Source organism: Eretmochelys imbricata, chromosome 11 (genome assembly GCF_965152235.1).
Source record: "Eretmochelys imbricata isolate rEreImb1 chromosome 11, rEreImb1.hap1, whole genome shotgun sequence".
Classification (NCBI taxonomy): Eukaryota; Metazoa; Chordata; order Testudines; family Cheloniidae; genus Eretmochelys; species Eretmochelys imbricata.
In genome coordinates, this window is record NC_135582.1 from 33203286 (window position 1) to 33221059 (window position 17774).

Sequence of the window (17774 nt, forward strand, 5' to 3'; positions counted from 1 at the left end):
AAGAGCTTGTCAAAATTAGCAGCTGCCTAATAAAAAATAACATGCATTAGTAACCCAAATACAAAGTAGTAGTAAAGGAGGGATTTTTGTTTCTCACTACTTGGGCCTTCTTGGATACGTATATATGTTAGAATGGATATTACAGAAATAAGACATGATCACCTGTAAGCGATCCAGTCTGATGGAATGCTTACTTTTCCTTAACCATTACTATTGATCACTCCATTACAGAAGCATCAGGAAGTTACAGAAGAGTTAAGACATAGGAAAAAAATCCAAGAATATCAAAAGCGAGTTTCTAATTTAAAGCGAGGTAATACTCTATAGTGTCTTTTAACCCTCTCCCTCATTTTAATTAAGTATTTAGGATCTGAATCTAGACTGAAGTCAATGTCTGCTTAAAGTCAGTGGAAACTGAGGGTGTTCAGCATGTCCCCAAGGCTCAGCTCCTTATGAATAAGCCATGAGGAAGGATAAAATCTGCCTTCACTAGTGACACTGAGAACTAAAACAAACATTTTTCATTTCAAACATAAAGCCTTGATAAAGAAGATATTGTGCCGAGAGTCAACAAGTAAAAGTCAGACAGCAAAGATTTTGAAGTCGAAGGTGGATGTTCCGGTTGATACCAGAGAGAGGGGAATCTAAAATCGGATCTTTTCAATCCAAAATGGACATTCTGATACAATTTTGCTTCTCAACATTTTCAAATTATTTTGTTTTCATTCCAGTTTGGAACAAAAACAAATTCTGAAACTTTGGAAGTTGTCACAAAATGAAATTGTCATCCTGCCGCTGATTCGAATTATAAATTAAATTGATATATGAACAAACATCATCCTAAGGGTTCAATTCTGCACCCACTAAAATCAGTGGCAAATACTTGCATTAACTTCAAAAGGAGTAGGAGATGACCCTGTACAATTCCTTATAGGCAATACCCTATCTGTTTAACTTCTAAGACCAGTTAACTTTAAATGAGTTGGCTGCTCTTATGTATACCACTGCCATCTACTGGCTAGAGTAAGACCCGCCTATGTGTTTGTAATCATGGTTATATTCCGATCTCACTGTTTTACAATGAGATTACTCCTGATTTATAGTGATGTAAAGGAGGTCAGAATCAGGCCGCAAGTTTCATGGGGCTGGCCTATAAAGTTAGTTATACTATCCCCAATACTACTAACTGCTAATGGAGGTTTCACTGTGGCTCAGGAAGAGACCTGTGTTTTTTGAGCACAAGGTTGAGAGTCTTGTTGCTGAAGGTGGAAAATCCAACAGCGTAAGGCTGGGGGAAGATGGAAGTAGCGCAGGAGTGAAAAGCGACCACAGCTTCCCCTCTGGCTGAGGTCCCATTGACAGCGCATCTCAAGAAAGCGATGTGGCCAGGGTGGTTACAGATGCACGGATGCTGTGCATTGGAGGCCCCAAAGGAATTAAGTCTGCCTTCAGTCACGAAAGTCTAAAAACAGCACGGTAGAAGAAAACTGCCTACCCTCTTTCCCTCCAAGGGGATGGGCTGGCAGAGCAAAGTGCAATGTATACCTTCCTGCACCAGCGCTGGTGAATCCACACAAGGACAAGGAATGAGTTCGTGGCTGGTGAAATAGGTGTGATTTAATTGCAGTCAGTGTTTTGTGCCTGCTTCTGTCAGTGGTGAATTTGGTTCAAACGCAATTTTAATTTAAGGAGGAAAAAACTACAGAAGAGCATTATTTTTTTTGTACACTATTTTAATTTTCCAACTGAAATAATAGTGAAACAAATTGCCAATATGGTCAATATTGGTATGAATCAGAATGAAAATGTGTTCACCAAATTTTCGGATTAGGAATAATACAAAACGCCTGTGATCCAGAAAAAGCCAGTTAGAGGAATGGAAACAGAAGTTCAGAACAAGGATGAACAGAAAACACAATCAACACTTATAGTCCTGGGTTAGTGTGAACTATAATTATGAGAATTAGGTGGTGTAACAGTAATTCCTTATGTAAGAGAAAAGTAAAGGAAGTTCTTACCATAGCTTGAGTGAAACTGATTATAATCAGTTTCTTTATACAGACACTGACTAAAAAAAAAATACGATCAAAGCAAGGTGCTTAGTTTGTTGCAGAAACCCGCCCCCCCTACCCCGAAACAAGTGTGTCATCTCAAAGTTTAATCTTTAACAGATAACTTGGAGTAACTCTTGTTATTATATTAACAATGTGAAGAAGTCAAAGCCTGTACACCATGGCAAGTTTTAAGTCTTTAAATTTAACAATAAGGTAGGAATGGTGGACTGAACTGGTCAATTCTGACACACCCAATTTTTTCCCCATATTGTTATATTTGCAAAACAAACAAACAAACCAAATAAAAAACTAACCCCTCCCCAACCAACCAAAAAACCCCTAAACAAAACAGGCAAGCAAAACAACCAAGAATGGCTCTATTTCTCCACATGCTGGAAATCTACATGGGGTATTCCGATGTCTGAAAAATGATACTAGTGTAATTCTCTTTGTACAAAACTGGGTATTGAGCAAAAGATTCTTGTAGTAATTTGATTATGTTTTAAGTTTCCTGAAATCAGGGCAAAAATGTAATGTTAATTATGGCCAGATTTTGCCTCCCGTGTAAAATAAAATGCAACAAACAACAACAAAATACACAGAAGGAACAAAGCTAAGTGAAAAATCTCTGCTGCCTTCAGGCCATAGGGTTTCTGTTTAATTGTCCCATGTAGTATGATAGGTTTTGCAGGTCCTGAGATCTCTGAGCCTATCCTGAGGATCTTCAGGCAACTGGAGAATTCTAGGTTCTCTCACAAGGGAAAGACTCACCATGATTCTCCTTGGGCTGATCATTTAACAACACTGTATTGAATCAAAATCAAATTAGAACAGGTTTCCATCCCAGGGCCTGATCTGTACCACTGAAGTCAATGGAAGCAGGATTGAGCCCTGTGTACTTGAATCTGTAAGAACAGAAGAGGCAAGCATTGTGGTTTTTGCATCATCATGGCTTGTTCAAGGAGTATCACTCTCTATCCCATAGCAAAGCTTCAAAGGAAACCTGTTCTTAATCAGCAAACCCATTTTCCACAGGGGTTTCCAGGAATGGAGTGCAAACCTACCCGAGTTAATGCTGATGGGCTGATGCTGTGAATTCCATATGTTTCCTGGTTCTAACCCCTCTCTGCCCATTTGTGCTCCCTAAAAATCTGCAGAGGCCTTATTGCAGAGAATTCACACAGAGAAGCTGCCACAGGAGCAGAGGGAAGGGACAAACAGCTGCTACTTAGGCTTCACTCCCCTTCTTTTTGACAGATATTTGCTCCTTTGAATGGTTTTTCCACTCTTCATTTTGTCCATTGCAAAAAACTGAGGTGTGATCTGGTCCTAGGTAGTAACTAGTTCATAAAATGAACTATTCTGTAGAGTTTCTTTGTGTTATCTGTATTAAATGCAACTATTCTGGTCCTTCTTGCACCATTAATTTTCACTGTTTCTCTCAAAATCAGAAATGAGGATGCTTTCTTCCACAGCTGGATCTTCAGAGTTCGTTTGTGAATAATATGGATTTCTGAACCATCGTACTCTACTGAAGAGACTGCTGTTCTGTTTGTACAGGCACCACAGAAATGTAGAAATAGCAGCCACCATCACCAATGTCAGCATTACAGCTAGAGCCATGATCCCACGGTGTGATGCTAAAATGAAAGAAGCAGAAGAAAAGTTCTATAACAATGAAAGAAAGTCATGTCATAAAAATAGATGCAGAAAATGTTTTAGCTTCAGTATTTCTGATAAAAATATAAATGTATCACATAGTAGAATTTACCTTTTACAGTTTGCACTGTTGCAAAGATATCTGAAACAGAATCCAAAGTTAGCATGAAAATTATTCAGACAACTTATAAAAGTTAATGTATATGCTTTATTGTAAAGTTGCTACTTGTGGGGGAGGGGACATACTTTATAACAATAATGGGCCATCCCTGATTTAACTTTATTGATGTCAACGGGAGTTACAGCCCACTGGGATAAATATGGCCTGATGCATCATTTTAAATTCCTTCACTTACCAAAGTGCATGTGAGATAAGCACAGTCTAAATATGAAGGAGTTAAAGTTCAGGAATGCTCAGTTATGGTTTGATCTGCTTCTGCAGAAGTAACTGGATTTTTGCTATGGGTTTCAATGGAAGCAGGATTGGGCCGCTACTGGGTGAGGGTGTCAGGCTCTAATACTTTTAAGTCTTTTCTATTCATACAGTGGAAAGATGGTCTTTTGGTTAAGGAATGAGCCTAGGAATAAAAAGATCTGAATTCTATTTCTGGTTCTCCCACAAATTTCCTGGGTGACTGTGGCCAAGTCCTTCTCTATAGGGGGGAAATAACATTTACATACCTCTAGGGGAATTGTGAGGTTAAATTGATCAATATTTGTGAAGCACATACTATACTACTGAGTGCCATAGAAAAGTCTATGCATAAATACTTGGACACAACTTTCAGTCATCCATTTGATCTATATAAGAACTGTAGCAGCGTAGAAATCAAAGGTCTAATTTTTCTATTTGCCACCTGCTTTATGAGTCAGCTGTTTCATGAAGAGAAAACTTAGAAGATTCTACTACTTTCCCCAAAATATATTTGGTACAATTTAATGTTGGGACACTTTTATTTTTATTGGGGGGGAGGGGGCACAAGAAAACCTTGCAAAATTATCACAAAACTTTAACATTCCCATCACATCAGCCTTGGTGACTGTGAAAAAGGTAGTGATATTTACACACACACACAAAAAAGAAAGAAAGAAATTCTCACCCTGGACAAGTAGGGGAGCACCATTACACAGGCCTGGTTTAAGACTAACTAGCAGGGCTAATGCTGATTTTAGTGCTCTTGGGTGGGCCGGCAAAACCATTTTTTCATGTAATGATTCCTGTCCCCTGTGACTATAGAGTAGCACAACGTGTCAGGCCAGACTTGGTACTTTGGGGAGGATCAGTGAGATAATTCTTTAGGATGCCCTGTATTTCATTTCATTTCATATAAAAAAAGGAGAGGGAGAATCTCTTATTGTACAAATGGAAACTATTGTCTGTGCAGTTTCCAACACTCTAAAGTGTTTCAAAAAACAATTTCTCGAATAAGTTAAGAGTTTGGGGGGTACTGGAGGCTTTTGTGCATACTCTGGTGAACTTTAGCACTTATATAGGAGCACTGTACAATCTACTAAAGAAGTGGCATAAAGTAAGTAAGTGAAGTAATTATTAAATATCTCCATTTTATAGGGGGAAGACAAAGACAGACAGGTTAAGTTACTTGACCATGGCCACAGTGGGAGTCAGAACTAGGATTAGAGTAAGGGAGCTTGCTTCTGTTCAGTCCACTATCCTAGGCTGTCTTTCACACTATTTAGCAAGCTGCTCTTGTGGCTGGCGGCCACACAGGCTGCTCAGCAGAGGAGCAGACTCAGTAGTCTGAAAAGCAGCTACAGCAGCTCTAGCACCATTAGTAGCAGTGCCCATTGTTCCCTGCAACTACAAACTGGTCTGCATCCCCACCAAAATAAGGTGACCACAACTAAGGATTTTATGGGTCCTACAGGCCAATTTTGAATGGCATTAGGGAGAACCAGAAATAAAGAATGATCTTTAGGGAAAAAAATCAGTGATAAAATTGCAACCTTTGAAGTTAGTTCACTTCTTCAAAGCTATGTCCATGAATAAAAAGGGACAAAAATTATCTATAAAAAATGAAATATCCTTTATATTTATAGACTACCAAAATCAAGCGAGGCCTGTGGCTACAGGCTTCATGAATGCAAAGTCCAGTTGTGAAGAGGATTGCAGACATATGGGAAACTGAAGGTGCAATGGCATTAAAGGCCATTAACTGAACACCATTTCAGAGGAAGCCTAAAGTAAAGAAAAGGGGAAACCAGGGGAATATAAAACAATGTTATAAAGAGATGGTTATTTTCTTTCACATAAACACGTACCTGTATCCATTTTACATACAAATCCCTTTTTCTCTCTGCATGGAGATAATTGCCATACTCCATCTGTAGTCCTCAAAGCAACACAAAAATTCCCTTTGAGATGATCCAAGTCAGGCTCCCTGATGCCCCAGTTTGAATAATTTAAGGGAGAACCATCAAGCCATGCTACTGTGTCATCTAAGGGCAAAAATATTTAAACACTATGAGGTCTGTGTAATGTGTGTTTAAATACATGCTGAACAGGAAAGAATGAGGAGAGGACAACTGGATAGGGGGATTCTGGAGAGCCAGCTCCCCAAAAATATGGGCAAAATTATCTTCTCTGATATGCACTGCAGGAGCTTCTTTTGTTCCCTCCATCTCCAATTCAGGAAAGCATTCCTATTCAGGAAACCACTTGCATATCTCCTGAATATCGATGGAATTTAGCACATTCTTCTGTGTTTTCCTAAATCAGAGCCTCAGAGAGGTAGCCTACCTGCCAGGAGCAGACTGCATATGGGCCCAGCATTGAGAAACCTGTTTCTCACAACAAAAACAGTGCCATCCATTATGAGCCGTTAAGGTGTGGGCAATGAAACAGGATGTCTCTCTGTGCTGTGGAGTAGAGTGGCTGGTGATGTGGAGGAGGAGGGAATCTGTTCTGCAGTAACCAGCCATCCTGCCCCGGAAAGGAATAAGGGTATTATCTTTCCTGTGAGGCAGCCATTATAGTGGGACACAAGCCAGAATGTTCCAACTGAATGGTCATAGCTTTAACAGCTACAGAGATAGAACTTTGTATTTCAGGTGCACCCTAAACTGACAAAGACATCTGAGATAAACAAGTTGAGTGTTCTGGTAAGTGGTTGTCAACGCTAAACAAAGAACTGTACCATCATATTAATGTATTCCATTACTTACTGTTCGCAACAAACTGAATGTTCAACCAAATCCTTTGGACAAAAGAACCAAAAGGGTGCAATTCTTCCAGAACAAAAGCATTTTCATCTTCATCTTTAATAGTTAAAAGATTAGATCCTGCAGATGAAACATATATACCAAGTTTCTTCATTTTGATCATGTTCAGAACATAATTAAACTCTATTCACCTAGCCTTACACAGTGGGAAATCTACTCCTCCAGCTGTAATCGCAATTCACTCTTCTCAAGATAACTAATGTAACCCCATGCTCAGGATGTCCCTACACCTCTGACTGCCAGAAGCTGGGACTGGATGACAGGGGATGGATCACTCAATAATTGCCCTGTTCTGTTCATTTGCTGTGAAGCATCTGGCACTGGCCATTGTTGTAAGACAGGATACTGGACTAGATGGACCATTGGTCTGACCTAGTATGGCCGTTCTTATTTTTCAGTGGAGCCTTAGGAAGTTAGTTTTCCAATACCCAAAGCAATTCAGTAGGCGTGGGCACCTAACTCTCTTAGGCACCTTTGAAAATTCCAGCCTCTCTCTTTAAACAAAATATTTTTGTTTCATTCTCACACGCCACATGGAAGTTACATTTCCCACACATGGGCTTTTGCTACAGAAGAAACAACACCTGTTGCATGGTGTCAAAACTTAATATTGTGCTTCAAAAGTTCAACATTATGCATAGTTATGTTAGAGATTTTAAGTTATGGTTACACTACATAACTTCTAAATTTACAATGCAGGTATAAATTTGAAACTGTCAGACTGTTATGAAACTAATCACAGGATCTTTACAGTAATCTAAAGAGAAAAATAATTGAATTTTATACAAATGCAACAAAAACTTTTATCATGCTGTATTGTAGAACATTTGTTAGTTGTTTTAGTTAGCTACAATATCATCATCTTTACTCCCATATAAAACAGGCCACTATTTAAATAAGTTATTTAAAATGTTCAGAAGAATACACGACATTTTACTGCTGTAAAGATAACTAATAGCAGATTACCTTGCTTTTTGCAAAATTCATATGCTGTATCAAAACTTGTACTCTCGTAAACTGTGGAAAACCTGTAGCAATTGCTTCTAAATTTTATCCAGGTGACATTTTTTTCTGAGCATAAGCCTCTGTATTCAATTAATTTCTTTTCTGTGACAGAAATAACATTGTAGGTTTAATGGAGTAACACAATATTAAGAAACATCCCACAAATCATTTTAGAATAATACTAGCAATAATTTTACACTTGAGAAGCATATATGTAAACTGGTAATTTTTTACTGTATTATGGCATGGAAAAATCTTTCTTTATTGTAAAAATTATAATGAAAAATGGACACTTGACTCATCCACAGTTTAGATCTATTTTTTTCTCTTTTTTTGCATAAAGCTAAATTGAAGTAAGCTATTCCTAAACCCAAATAAGATAAATTACGGAATACAGCCACATAATAAATACAATCATTCTGACTGATCCTGCTGCCTTTCCTCACCCTAGATGCCATCTGGTGAGAAAGTAGCTCAATATATATTTTTTAAAATGGACAATAGATCTCATGCTACTCCCATTGAAGCCAATAGGAGTTCAATGGCAGCGTTTGGATAGGGTAATGTGGTCCTGTGTTGAAGGAATATTTAAAGGACACTGCTTAGCACTGCAAAGGACTCAGCAGAGACAGTACTTTTAATTCAATTAAAAACTGTTAGTTACTTTTGTATAACCACTTTTGAGGCACCATTTTAAGTATATCACCAGTGTTGTTAAATATGTCCTCCTTGTTTTCTAGGCAGTGCAATATCATTTATGATTCAAGAGAATGAAAACAGGATCTTGGTATTTGGTCTTATTCAAAACCCCCCTCACACATTAAATTGCCTGGAACTCTCTCTACCTCAGGGCTAAGACATCCATGGAAGGATTTTAAACTGTGAGCCAGGAAATCTAGACAAGAGTCTACTCATTTCTAACTGATGACCACCAAATCATCCATGCTCAGTGAATTTTATTAAAGTGTATTATACTTCATGCTAAATCTAGTCTTAATCCAAGAAATCTAACATTTCTCATTTGTTTTTTCCAGTTACAAGAAGGTGTTTTCCTCTCTCCCATTGGCCTGAACCCAAAGTCCAGGTTTGTTTTTTTAATTTAGTTTCACACCAACTTTTAGGCACCTAAAGACCACTGGGATTCACAAAGCCTGAGTTAAGCCCCTATACAATGAATGGGGAGAAAACTGGCACCTAAGAATGGGATTCACAAAAGCCAACATACTAGGTGGCTACTCATCTCAGCAAGCCAATGGATGCCAAGGTGTGCTAAGGCCTGCCCCTCTAATGGAGTTAGGGGTCTAAGTGTGGGCTGCAGGGAGGTGCCTCCAACTGCTTTGGATTCTCAGTCATGGGGCCAGAGAGATCGTGAGTATGAGAATGACTCTGTGGCCTGGTAGTTAGAGCACTCACTTGGGAGGTAGGAGGCCCATGACCCAGTCCCCTTGAACCACAATGGAACAGCTTCAACAGGAGAGACTGGGAACATCGCATCAGAATATTCAATAGCTTAATGCTCAGAACAAGCTCCCAAAAGACAGGAGATTGCTGTTCACATCCCTTCTCCTCCTCAGGGGTCTCCCACATCCCAGTGGTCTACACCAGTGCTGCTCATTTTGTGTGAGCTGGCCTATGGCGGCTTAATCCGATAGATAAGCTCTGAGCATGTTGACTAGATCAGGCCTTCAGGTAAGTTATGCAGAGGAACTCCTATCTTCCTCCAGTTAGTGCATGACTCTGGGGCTTAGGCATCTGGGACATCTGACATGGGGTGTCATGCACATGCATAGAGACAGAAGAGTAGGTACCTAGGGAACTTTTACTGCAGTAATTTAAGCACCCAGTGAGTTTGGTGGCACCTGAGCAGGAGTTTGTGAATCCCAGTAGGGCCTGATTCTGGGATTTAGTCACCTAAAGCAGTTTTCAGGGTAACAGCTGTGTTAGTCTGTATTTGCAAAAAGAAAAGGAGTACTTATGGCACCTTGTGGCACTCCGATGAAGTGAGCTGTAGCTCACGAAAGCTTATGCTCAAATAAATTGGTTAGTCCCTAAGGTGCCACAAGTACTCCTAAAGCAGTTTACGTCCTTTTGTGAATCTAGCCCTAAATACTTATATATTTTATAATAATCAGTAGTCAACTGTGAACCAACATACTTCTGTTCACATTCTTCCATAGACAATGTGTAAAACTAAATTTCTTGAGATTTAATATAAAACTAAACCATGACTTACCAGTTGGCACATGGCAAACTGCTCCTTGTAGAAGTCTTTCACAGGTAGCACTTTTCCACTGCCCATTAATATCAATATAAACACAGCTGCCCAGTGACTGTGACTCCTCGTCTCCCCAAAAGGTAAACAAAGACTTGGTACCATCTGACCACTCAAAGTTAAGCCCATTCTGCCAAAATAAATTCAGGATTATTTCTCTTTATGTGTTACTGTCACATAAGTGGCTTCTTCTTTGATATCCTTTCCATGGGCTGGCAAATCTGGCTTTTCCTCCTCCAAGGCAGGGCCCTAACTAAATGATGCAGACACATTCCCAAGGACCATTACTATGTAATTCTGCAAGATCCTTTCTACTACAGTTCCTGGCCAATGGGAGCTGCGGAGCCAGCACTCAGGGCGGGGGCAGCGCACAGAGCTGCCTACCTGCGCCTCCACCTAGAAACAACAGGGACAGGTTGCCGCTTGTGGGGAGCCACCTGAGGTGAGCACCCCCCAGATCTAGGACCCTGAAACCTCTCCCACTCCCCAACCCCCTGCCCCAAGCACCCTCCCATATCCAAACTCCCTCCCAGATCCTGTGCCCCAACTCCCAGCCCTGCAACCCAACTCTCTCCCTCTTGGTTAACCGGAATTTTTCACTTACCAGTACCCCCCATTCCCCCAACATGCTGGATAAAAAAGCTTTTACTGTACTAACTGAACCACTGTGGCAGCTGACCATGAATAAAGTAGTTATCTGGAGCATAAGTATACCAAGAATGAAGCCAAAGCCACTTCAGTGGTCAGCTTAGAAAAGGCTTTTCGCCTGTGAGTGTTCTTCTCTCTGCCTTTAAGCTCCTTTTCAGTGCTGGGACTCTAGCATCACACCACCATCACATCCTGCAGTGCTGACACCACACGGATTACAATTTACTTGTATGTTGTGTTACAACTAGAGATAAGCCCAAGCCACATAGTTGAGTTTTGCTTCAGGATCCGAACTTCTCCCAAGTACAGGGGTATTCAGCTTGAGGTTTTTGCTGCAAGCTCATCTCTATTTACAAATGCACCAATTTCAAGTGAATACACATTTCCTTTTTTTTTTCTTTTTTTTACAGCTTGTTACCTTGTTACTGTACAAACTAATCTACAGTATCATATTCATATGCACAGACTCCATTACGTACATCTGAGGTAGATAGTCCAATCCAGTGGGCATATCCTAGTCTGTTTACAATGACCGTGAGGAAGGCTTGGTGATAATGGTCCGTAACGCTGACCAATTCAGTTCCATTTGCCATGCAGGTTTTTAAAGCAGCAAACCAGGTCATATTCCCATGTATTAGTTTATATGTTCTGTTTCCATATTCTAAAGTATCTGGTACTGGATACATCTCAGATGCATCTATGGCATGTCTGGACGTATCTGCGACAAACAGAAAGAAAAAGACAAAATATCCAGTATTTTTAGTATCAAACATTTTCCTTTAACAGATAATATTTAATAAATTAACAGTTCTCAAAGCCGAATGACTATCCTTGAAAACAAATGTAAAAATCCCAAATCTGTTAGTTCTTCTAGAAGCATCCCTGAGACCATGTCAACACAACAAACAAACACACACACGACTCTTGTTTGAAATCACAGCAAGGCCAAAGATTGAATTTGTGTGGAAAATGAATGGATTCAGTACACAGAGAGGAAGGCTTTCTATCAGCTCTCAAACTTTGAATTTCAACAAGAATTCAAATGGGAACTAATGCCAGTGGGCCTCAATCCCAGGGTAAGTACCCATAAAGTATGCACCAGCTCAGTGATGCTGTTTTACAGTGATGTTTTGAGTGTAACCTTAGAGGGTCTCATTACACACCTGTTTAATGGGATCTCCTTGATCTCCCACTGGACTGAGGAGCTGCAGTAATCCAAAGGTTTACTTATCTGCTTATCATGCTAATAAAAGCCTGGTTTTGAATTGTAAAAAATACATATTTTGCAGAGTGAGTAATGTACATATCCAACTGTGAGGTCTTTTCAAGGAGAGAAAATTGTGCATGAACAATCTCAGAGTCAAAGATTAATCTAAATAGTACAAAGACTAAGGGATGCCTTCAGAAATTAGCTGTAAAGAGCATCACGTTGTGACGGGTTGGATCACAGAACCCCCCTGGGGCTGCCAACTGATGTGCCAAGACTACTTCTGCCCCTGCTTTCCCTGCCAGCTTAGGACTCCAGCACCCTGTCTTGTTAAGCCAGACATGCCAGTCTGCTCCAGCACAGACCCAGGGTCTGAACCACGTGCCCCAAAGCTGCAGACTTAACTGAACGCAGCTTAAGAAGTGTTCCTGTCTTTAACACTCAGATACTCAACTCCCAATGGGGTCCAAACCCCAAATAAATCCGTTTTACCCGGTATAAAGCTTCTACAGGGTAAACTCATAAATTGTTCACCCTCTATAACACTGATAGAGAGAGATGCACAGCTCTTTGCCCCCCCGCCCCTCCGGTATTAATACATACTCTGGGTTAATTAATAAGTAAAAAGTGATTTTATTAAATATAGAAAGTAGGATTTAAGTGGTTCCAAGTAGTAACAGGCAGAACAAAGTGAATTACCAAGCAAAATAAAATAAAACATGCAAGTCTAAGTCTAGTACAGTAATAAAACTGAATACAGATAAAATCTCACCCTCAGAGATGTTTCAATAAGTTTCTTTCACACACTGGATGCTGTCCTAGTAAGGGCACAATCCTTTCCCCTGGTACAGTCCTTGTTCCAGCTCAGGTGATAGCTAGAGGATTTCTCATGATGGCTGCCCCCTTTGTTCTGTTCCACCCACTTATATATCTTTTGCATAAGGCGGGAATCCTTTTTCCCTCTGGGTTCCCACCCCTCCTTCTCAATGGAAAAGCACCAGGTTAAAGATGGATTCCAGTTCAGGTGACATGATCACATGTCACTGTAAGACTTCATTACCCACTTGCCAGCATACAGGTATACAGGAAGACTTACAAGCAAAACAGAAAGAAAAGGAGTACTTGTGGCACCTTAGAGACTAACAAATTTGTTTGAACATAAGCCTTAGTGAGCCACAGCCCACTTCATTGGATATAAAATCTCCCCGCTGTGTTTTCCGCTGCATGCATCCAATGAAGTGGGCTGTGGCTCACGAAGGCTTATGCTCAAATAAATCTGTTAGTCTCTAAGGTGCCACAAGTACTCCTTTTCTTTTTGCGGATACAGACTAACATGGCTGCTACTCTGAAACCTGTCATTAATATGCTGTGTTTCTGTGTGACATCCCCAGGCAGATTAGCATTATCAGTGCCTAGCCTGTTTGATGGCCCATCAAGGGTCATTAACTGTACAATGAACCCATTGAAAGGAACCAGTGAATATACCTTATGAGTCAGCAAGGCGTTTGGTATCCTGATGGACAGGATTCTAAGGCTTTTCCATACCATGTGCTGGGCACCTTGTGTTTGGGAAAAAGGAAGTACAAGCCTCATGGCAAAAGAATATAAAGGGCAGTGGCATCATCTCCATTTTGTCTTCATTCCTTCTTCTTCCCTCTGGAGTAACTTTTCTACAATCGAAGCTCTGAACAAAGAACTAAATGACCCATCCCAAGAAGAAAAGCTATGTGTAGCCTTAAAGTTTGTCTCTTTCACCAAGAGAAGTTGGTTCAATAAAAGATATTATCTCAGCCACCTTGTCTCTATAATAAAATTAACATGGGACATATTAAATGGATTAAAAGCTGGCTAAATGATAGGTCTCAAAAAGTAATTGTAAATGGGGAATCAAACGGGAGTGTTTCTAATGGGGTCCCAAAGGGATCGTTCTAGGCCCTATGGTATTTAACATTTTTATTAATGATCTGGAAGAAAACAAAAATCATCACTGATAAAATTTGCAGATGACACAAAAATTGAGGAAGTATTGAATAATGAAGAGGGCAGGTCACTGATACAGAGTGATCTGGATCTCTTGGTAAGCTGGGTGCAAGCAAACAATGTGTATTTTAATATGGCTAAATGTAAACATATACATCTAGGAACAAAGTATATAGGGCATAACTTACACAATGGGGGAATCTCTTCTGGAAAGCTGTAACTCCGAAAAAGATTTGGGGTTCAGGGACGATAATCACCTGAACATGAGCTCTCAGTACAACACTGTGGCCAAAAGGGCTAATGCGATCCTTGGATGCATAAATGAGAATCCCAAGTAGGAGCAGAGAGGTAATTTTACCTCTGGATTTGGCACTGATGTGACTGCTGCTGGAAAACTGCATCCAGTTCCTCAATTCAAGAAGAATGTTGCTAAATTGGAGTGGATTTAAAGAGCCACAAGAATGATTAAAGGCTTAGACAACATGCCTTATAGATAGTGATTTACTCAAGGAACTCAATCTATTTAGCTTAACAAAGAGACAGTTAAGGGGCAACTTGATTAGAATCTATAAATACCTACATGGGGAACAAATATTTAGTAGTCTGGTCTTCAGTCTAGCAGAGAAAGGTACAACATGATCTAATAGCTGGAAGTCGAAGCTAGACAACTTCAGACTGGAAATAAGATGCAGAACCTTAACAGCAAATAATTAACCACGGGAACAATTTCCCACGGGTTGTGGTGGATTCTCCACCACTGCCAATTTTTAAATCAAGATGGGATGTTTTTCTAAAAGATACACTCTAGGAATTATTTTGCCTGCATTATACAGAAGGTCAGACTAGAAGACTACAATGGTCCCTGCTGGCCTTGTAATCTATGGAAAAAGCCCAACTATATTAGGTCTTCTAGTCTATCTTCCTCTCTTTGTGGACTGTTCTCTACAGTACTTTTTCCTGAAGTTTTCTATAATCCAGTTTTACAGGTCGCATACTGAATCTCATTGTCAGTAGTTTTTTCTGATGGTTAGTCTAAATTTTATATGATTACTCCAAGTTATGCATCACCCCAAATACCTGCTCCCCTCCATGATCTAAGATATGTAATATATAGCCAGAAGAAAAAAATAAAGATAATACTCTTGGTATTGATCATGTAGCAATGTTGATTTATCCAAAATATTACAGATAATTTGTAGTTTTAGGCTGTTGACATGAAGCCGTGTAAGAGGTAATTTACATTCCACGGTTTATAAAGAATGTATACAACATACCACAGATGAGAGAGAAGAACGTGAGCAAGTTAGTTAACAATGGAGAGGGCTGAGAGTGAGAGTAAAACAGAAACAAATCCTTACCTTGAGTCTTTTGGCAGATAAAACCATAATTTTTCTGACAGCTTTCTAAGTACCATTTTCCCGTAAAATGAAAATTAGGGTTATTTGATACCAAGGTACACAACGGAACTTGTTCTTGGATATTAGCACTGTTATACCTCTGACCCTGTAATAAACATGTATCATGATAATGAATGAACACTGCCTAAAAACTAATAAATAAGTCTTAACTGATTAAAATAAAAATCATCACAAGAGAAAGCATGCAGAAGATTAACCAGCTGACAGTCACTAAACATGAACATTCTAATGTACATCATCATAATTAAAAATTGAAACATCATAATGAAAATTTTGCATAATTCAGTTGAAAGAATGTGAAATCAGAACTAACTAAATATTTCTCTATGCATAAAGCAATACACTGCACAGTACACTTCATGATAATTTTGATTCCCCAGTCTCTCTGGAGCAGATTTTAAAAACTGATTACCACTTGTTATGCCCCAAATTTTGTGCTTGTAAAGAGCTGTAGGAGTAAATGATGGGATATGTGTGTCTACCCAACTGAAGGTGTAAATCAAACGGCTAGATGTCTACAGAGGATCATTTTTGACCACATTTAATTGGACCCATGAAACTGTTCCCTCCATTATTAGGACGTGCAAAAGTAAGCCCATGTTGAGGCCCTATTAGGCCCTATCCTTTTAAAAAAAATCACTGATTATTATGTACAAAACAATACCTTCCCACGAAACGCATTTCATAAAACTTACATGAACTACTTCAACTGGAAACCAATTGGAATATACCTTCGGATGTTCATTCACCCATTTTCCATAATCATCACTCTGAAGACCTATCCAAACACTAGTCTTCTGTCCAAATAGATTCATTGTTATAAAAGCTGCAAAAAGAAAGAATGAATTTTAACACATAAGTTATTGTAAGCCATTTGGGCAACTCTCTCTTTATAGCCACAATTAGCACATTAAAACAAAGCAAAAACTTAATTATCAGCCAATGCCATTTCATAGGTATTGTCCTTATTAGAAGGAAAGAGCATTAGCAGCATTTCATTTCCATGTAATTTTAAATTTACTGGTACTGATTGACTTCAGTGGGGTCAGGATCTAGACCATTACCTAATTAAGGTTGAAGAGGTTCCCATAGCAGTTGGAACAATTTTAGTTTTTTGATGTGACTGTTTCACTGAAAATGCATTTCTCCACTGTAGTTAAAAATTAGACTGTGTAACGTAAAGCATGAAGGCTAGATTTTTAGTTCAACTAAAAAAAATTTTACACACATGACAAATTTTAACTTGGGACTTTTTTGAACAGGGAATATAAAAAGTGCCAAGCATACCGGTGTTTCTTAGACTCCGGTTTGGACTGGTCAGTGTATAAAAAGCCAATCTAATATAGTGTAGATAAGACCCAATGCACTGTATTCATGTAACGAGGATACTAGTTTTTCATCATTACCACTGTTATTTTTAATTAGGTAGATTTTACAATATTATAATGTATTTCTAATATAGGAATTTTATAAAGCAATCTTTAAAAATGTACCCCTCTACCTCTGGCATTTCTAATTCATGTATCACCTTTGTATGTATGCACAAAGTGTTGTGCAAACGATAACTAATCCTCAAAATACACTTTTGAGGAACACAAGGAAATATTATCCCCGTTTCATAGTTTGAGAAACTGAGGAAAGGAGATTTTAAAGAGATTGTTCAAAGTCACTTGAGAGAGTTATCAGAGTAACAGCCGTGTTAGTCTGTCTTTGCAAAAAGAAAAGGAGGACTTGTGGCACCTTAGAGACTAACCAATTTATTTGAGCATGAGCTTTCGTGAGAGCTGTAGCTCACGAAAGCTCATGCTCAAATAAATTGTTTAGTCTCTAAGGTGCCACAAGTCCTCCTTTTCTTTTTGAGAGAGTTAGTAGCACAGCCAGGTTTGGAATGTGAGTGTTCTTAATTCCCAGTCCTGTAATTAAGATTATGCTTTACTTCTTAATAAAACAAATAAAATGTCATTGTTATTATAATGCAATACAGTATTACCTTGTTCTACTTCATTTTCAATAGAAGCAAGTGACCCATCCTGTTCACTGCAGAAAGTCTGGGCAGAGTACCAGTTCGTCAGATGGTCTGGATCCTTTGGAATTTGTATCAAAAAACACTATTCCCAAAAGAAAAAAATGTTTTATTTTTTACATTTTAAAATGTGTTTGGTGATTGTTAAAGGTACTGTATTGACAGCCCTGAAGACTATAGTCTTCTGATTACCCACAGAATAGGTACAACAAGGGCAATGGCCTGCCATTGTGTTTGAACCCTAAGCAAGAATGACAATCATTTCAAA

General features: G+C 39.1%; 1 protein-coding gene across 1 annotated transcript in view; it reads right to left on the reverse strand.

Annotated features, from left to right (window-relative positions):
* Positions 1–1846: 1846 nt before the first annotated feature.
* PLA2R1 (phospholipase A2 receptor 1) overlaps positions 1847–17774 on the reverse strand; it is a 71544-nt gene continuing 55616 nt past the window's right edge. Inside the window, exons 21-30 of the mRNA XM_077829755.1 lie at positions 17474–17591; positions 16179–16309; positions 15424–15568; positions 11358–11596; positions 10192–10360; positions 7920–8060; positions 6897–7013; positions 5994–6170; positions 3826–3855; positions 1847–3694 (exon numbers count right to left, since the gene is read on the reverse strand). Of these exons, the coding sequence (XP_077685881.1) occupies positions 3477–3694; positions 3826–3855; positions 5994–6170; positions 6897–7013; positions 7920–8060; positions 10192–10360; positions 11358–11596; positions 15424–15568; positions 16179–16309; positions 17474–17591 (1485 nt within the window). The 3' untranslated portion in view covers positions 1847–3476. The remainder of the gene's footprint in view (positions 3695–3825; positions 3856–5993; positions 6171–6896; positions 7014–7919; positions 8061–10191; positions 10361–11357; positions 11597–15423; positions 15569–16178; positions 16310–17473; positions 17592–17774) is intronic.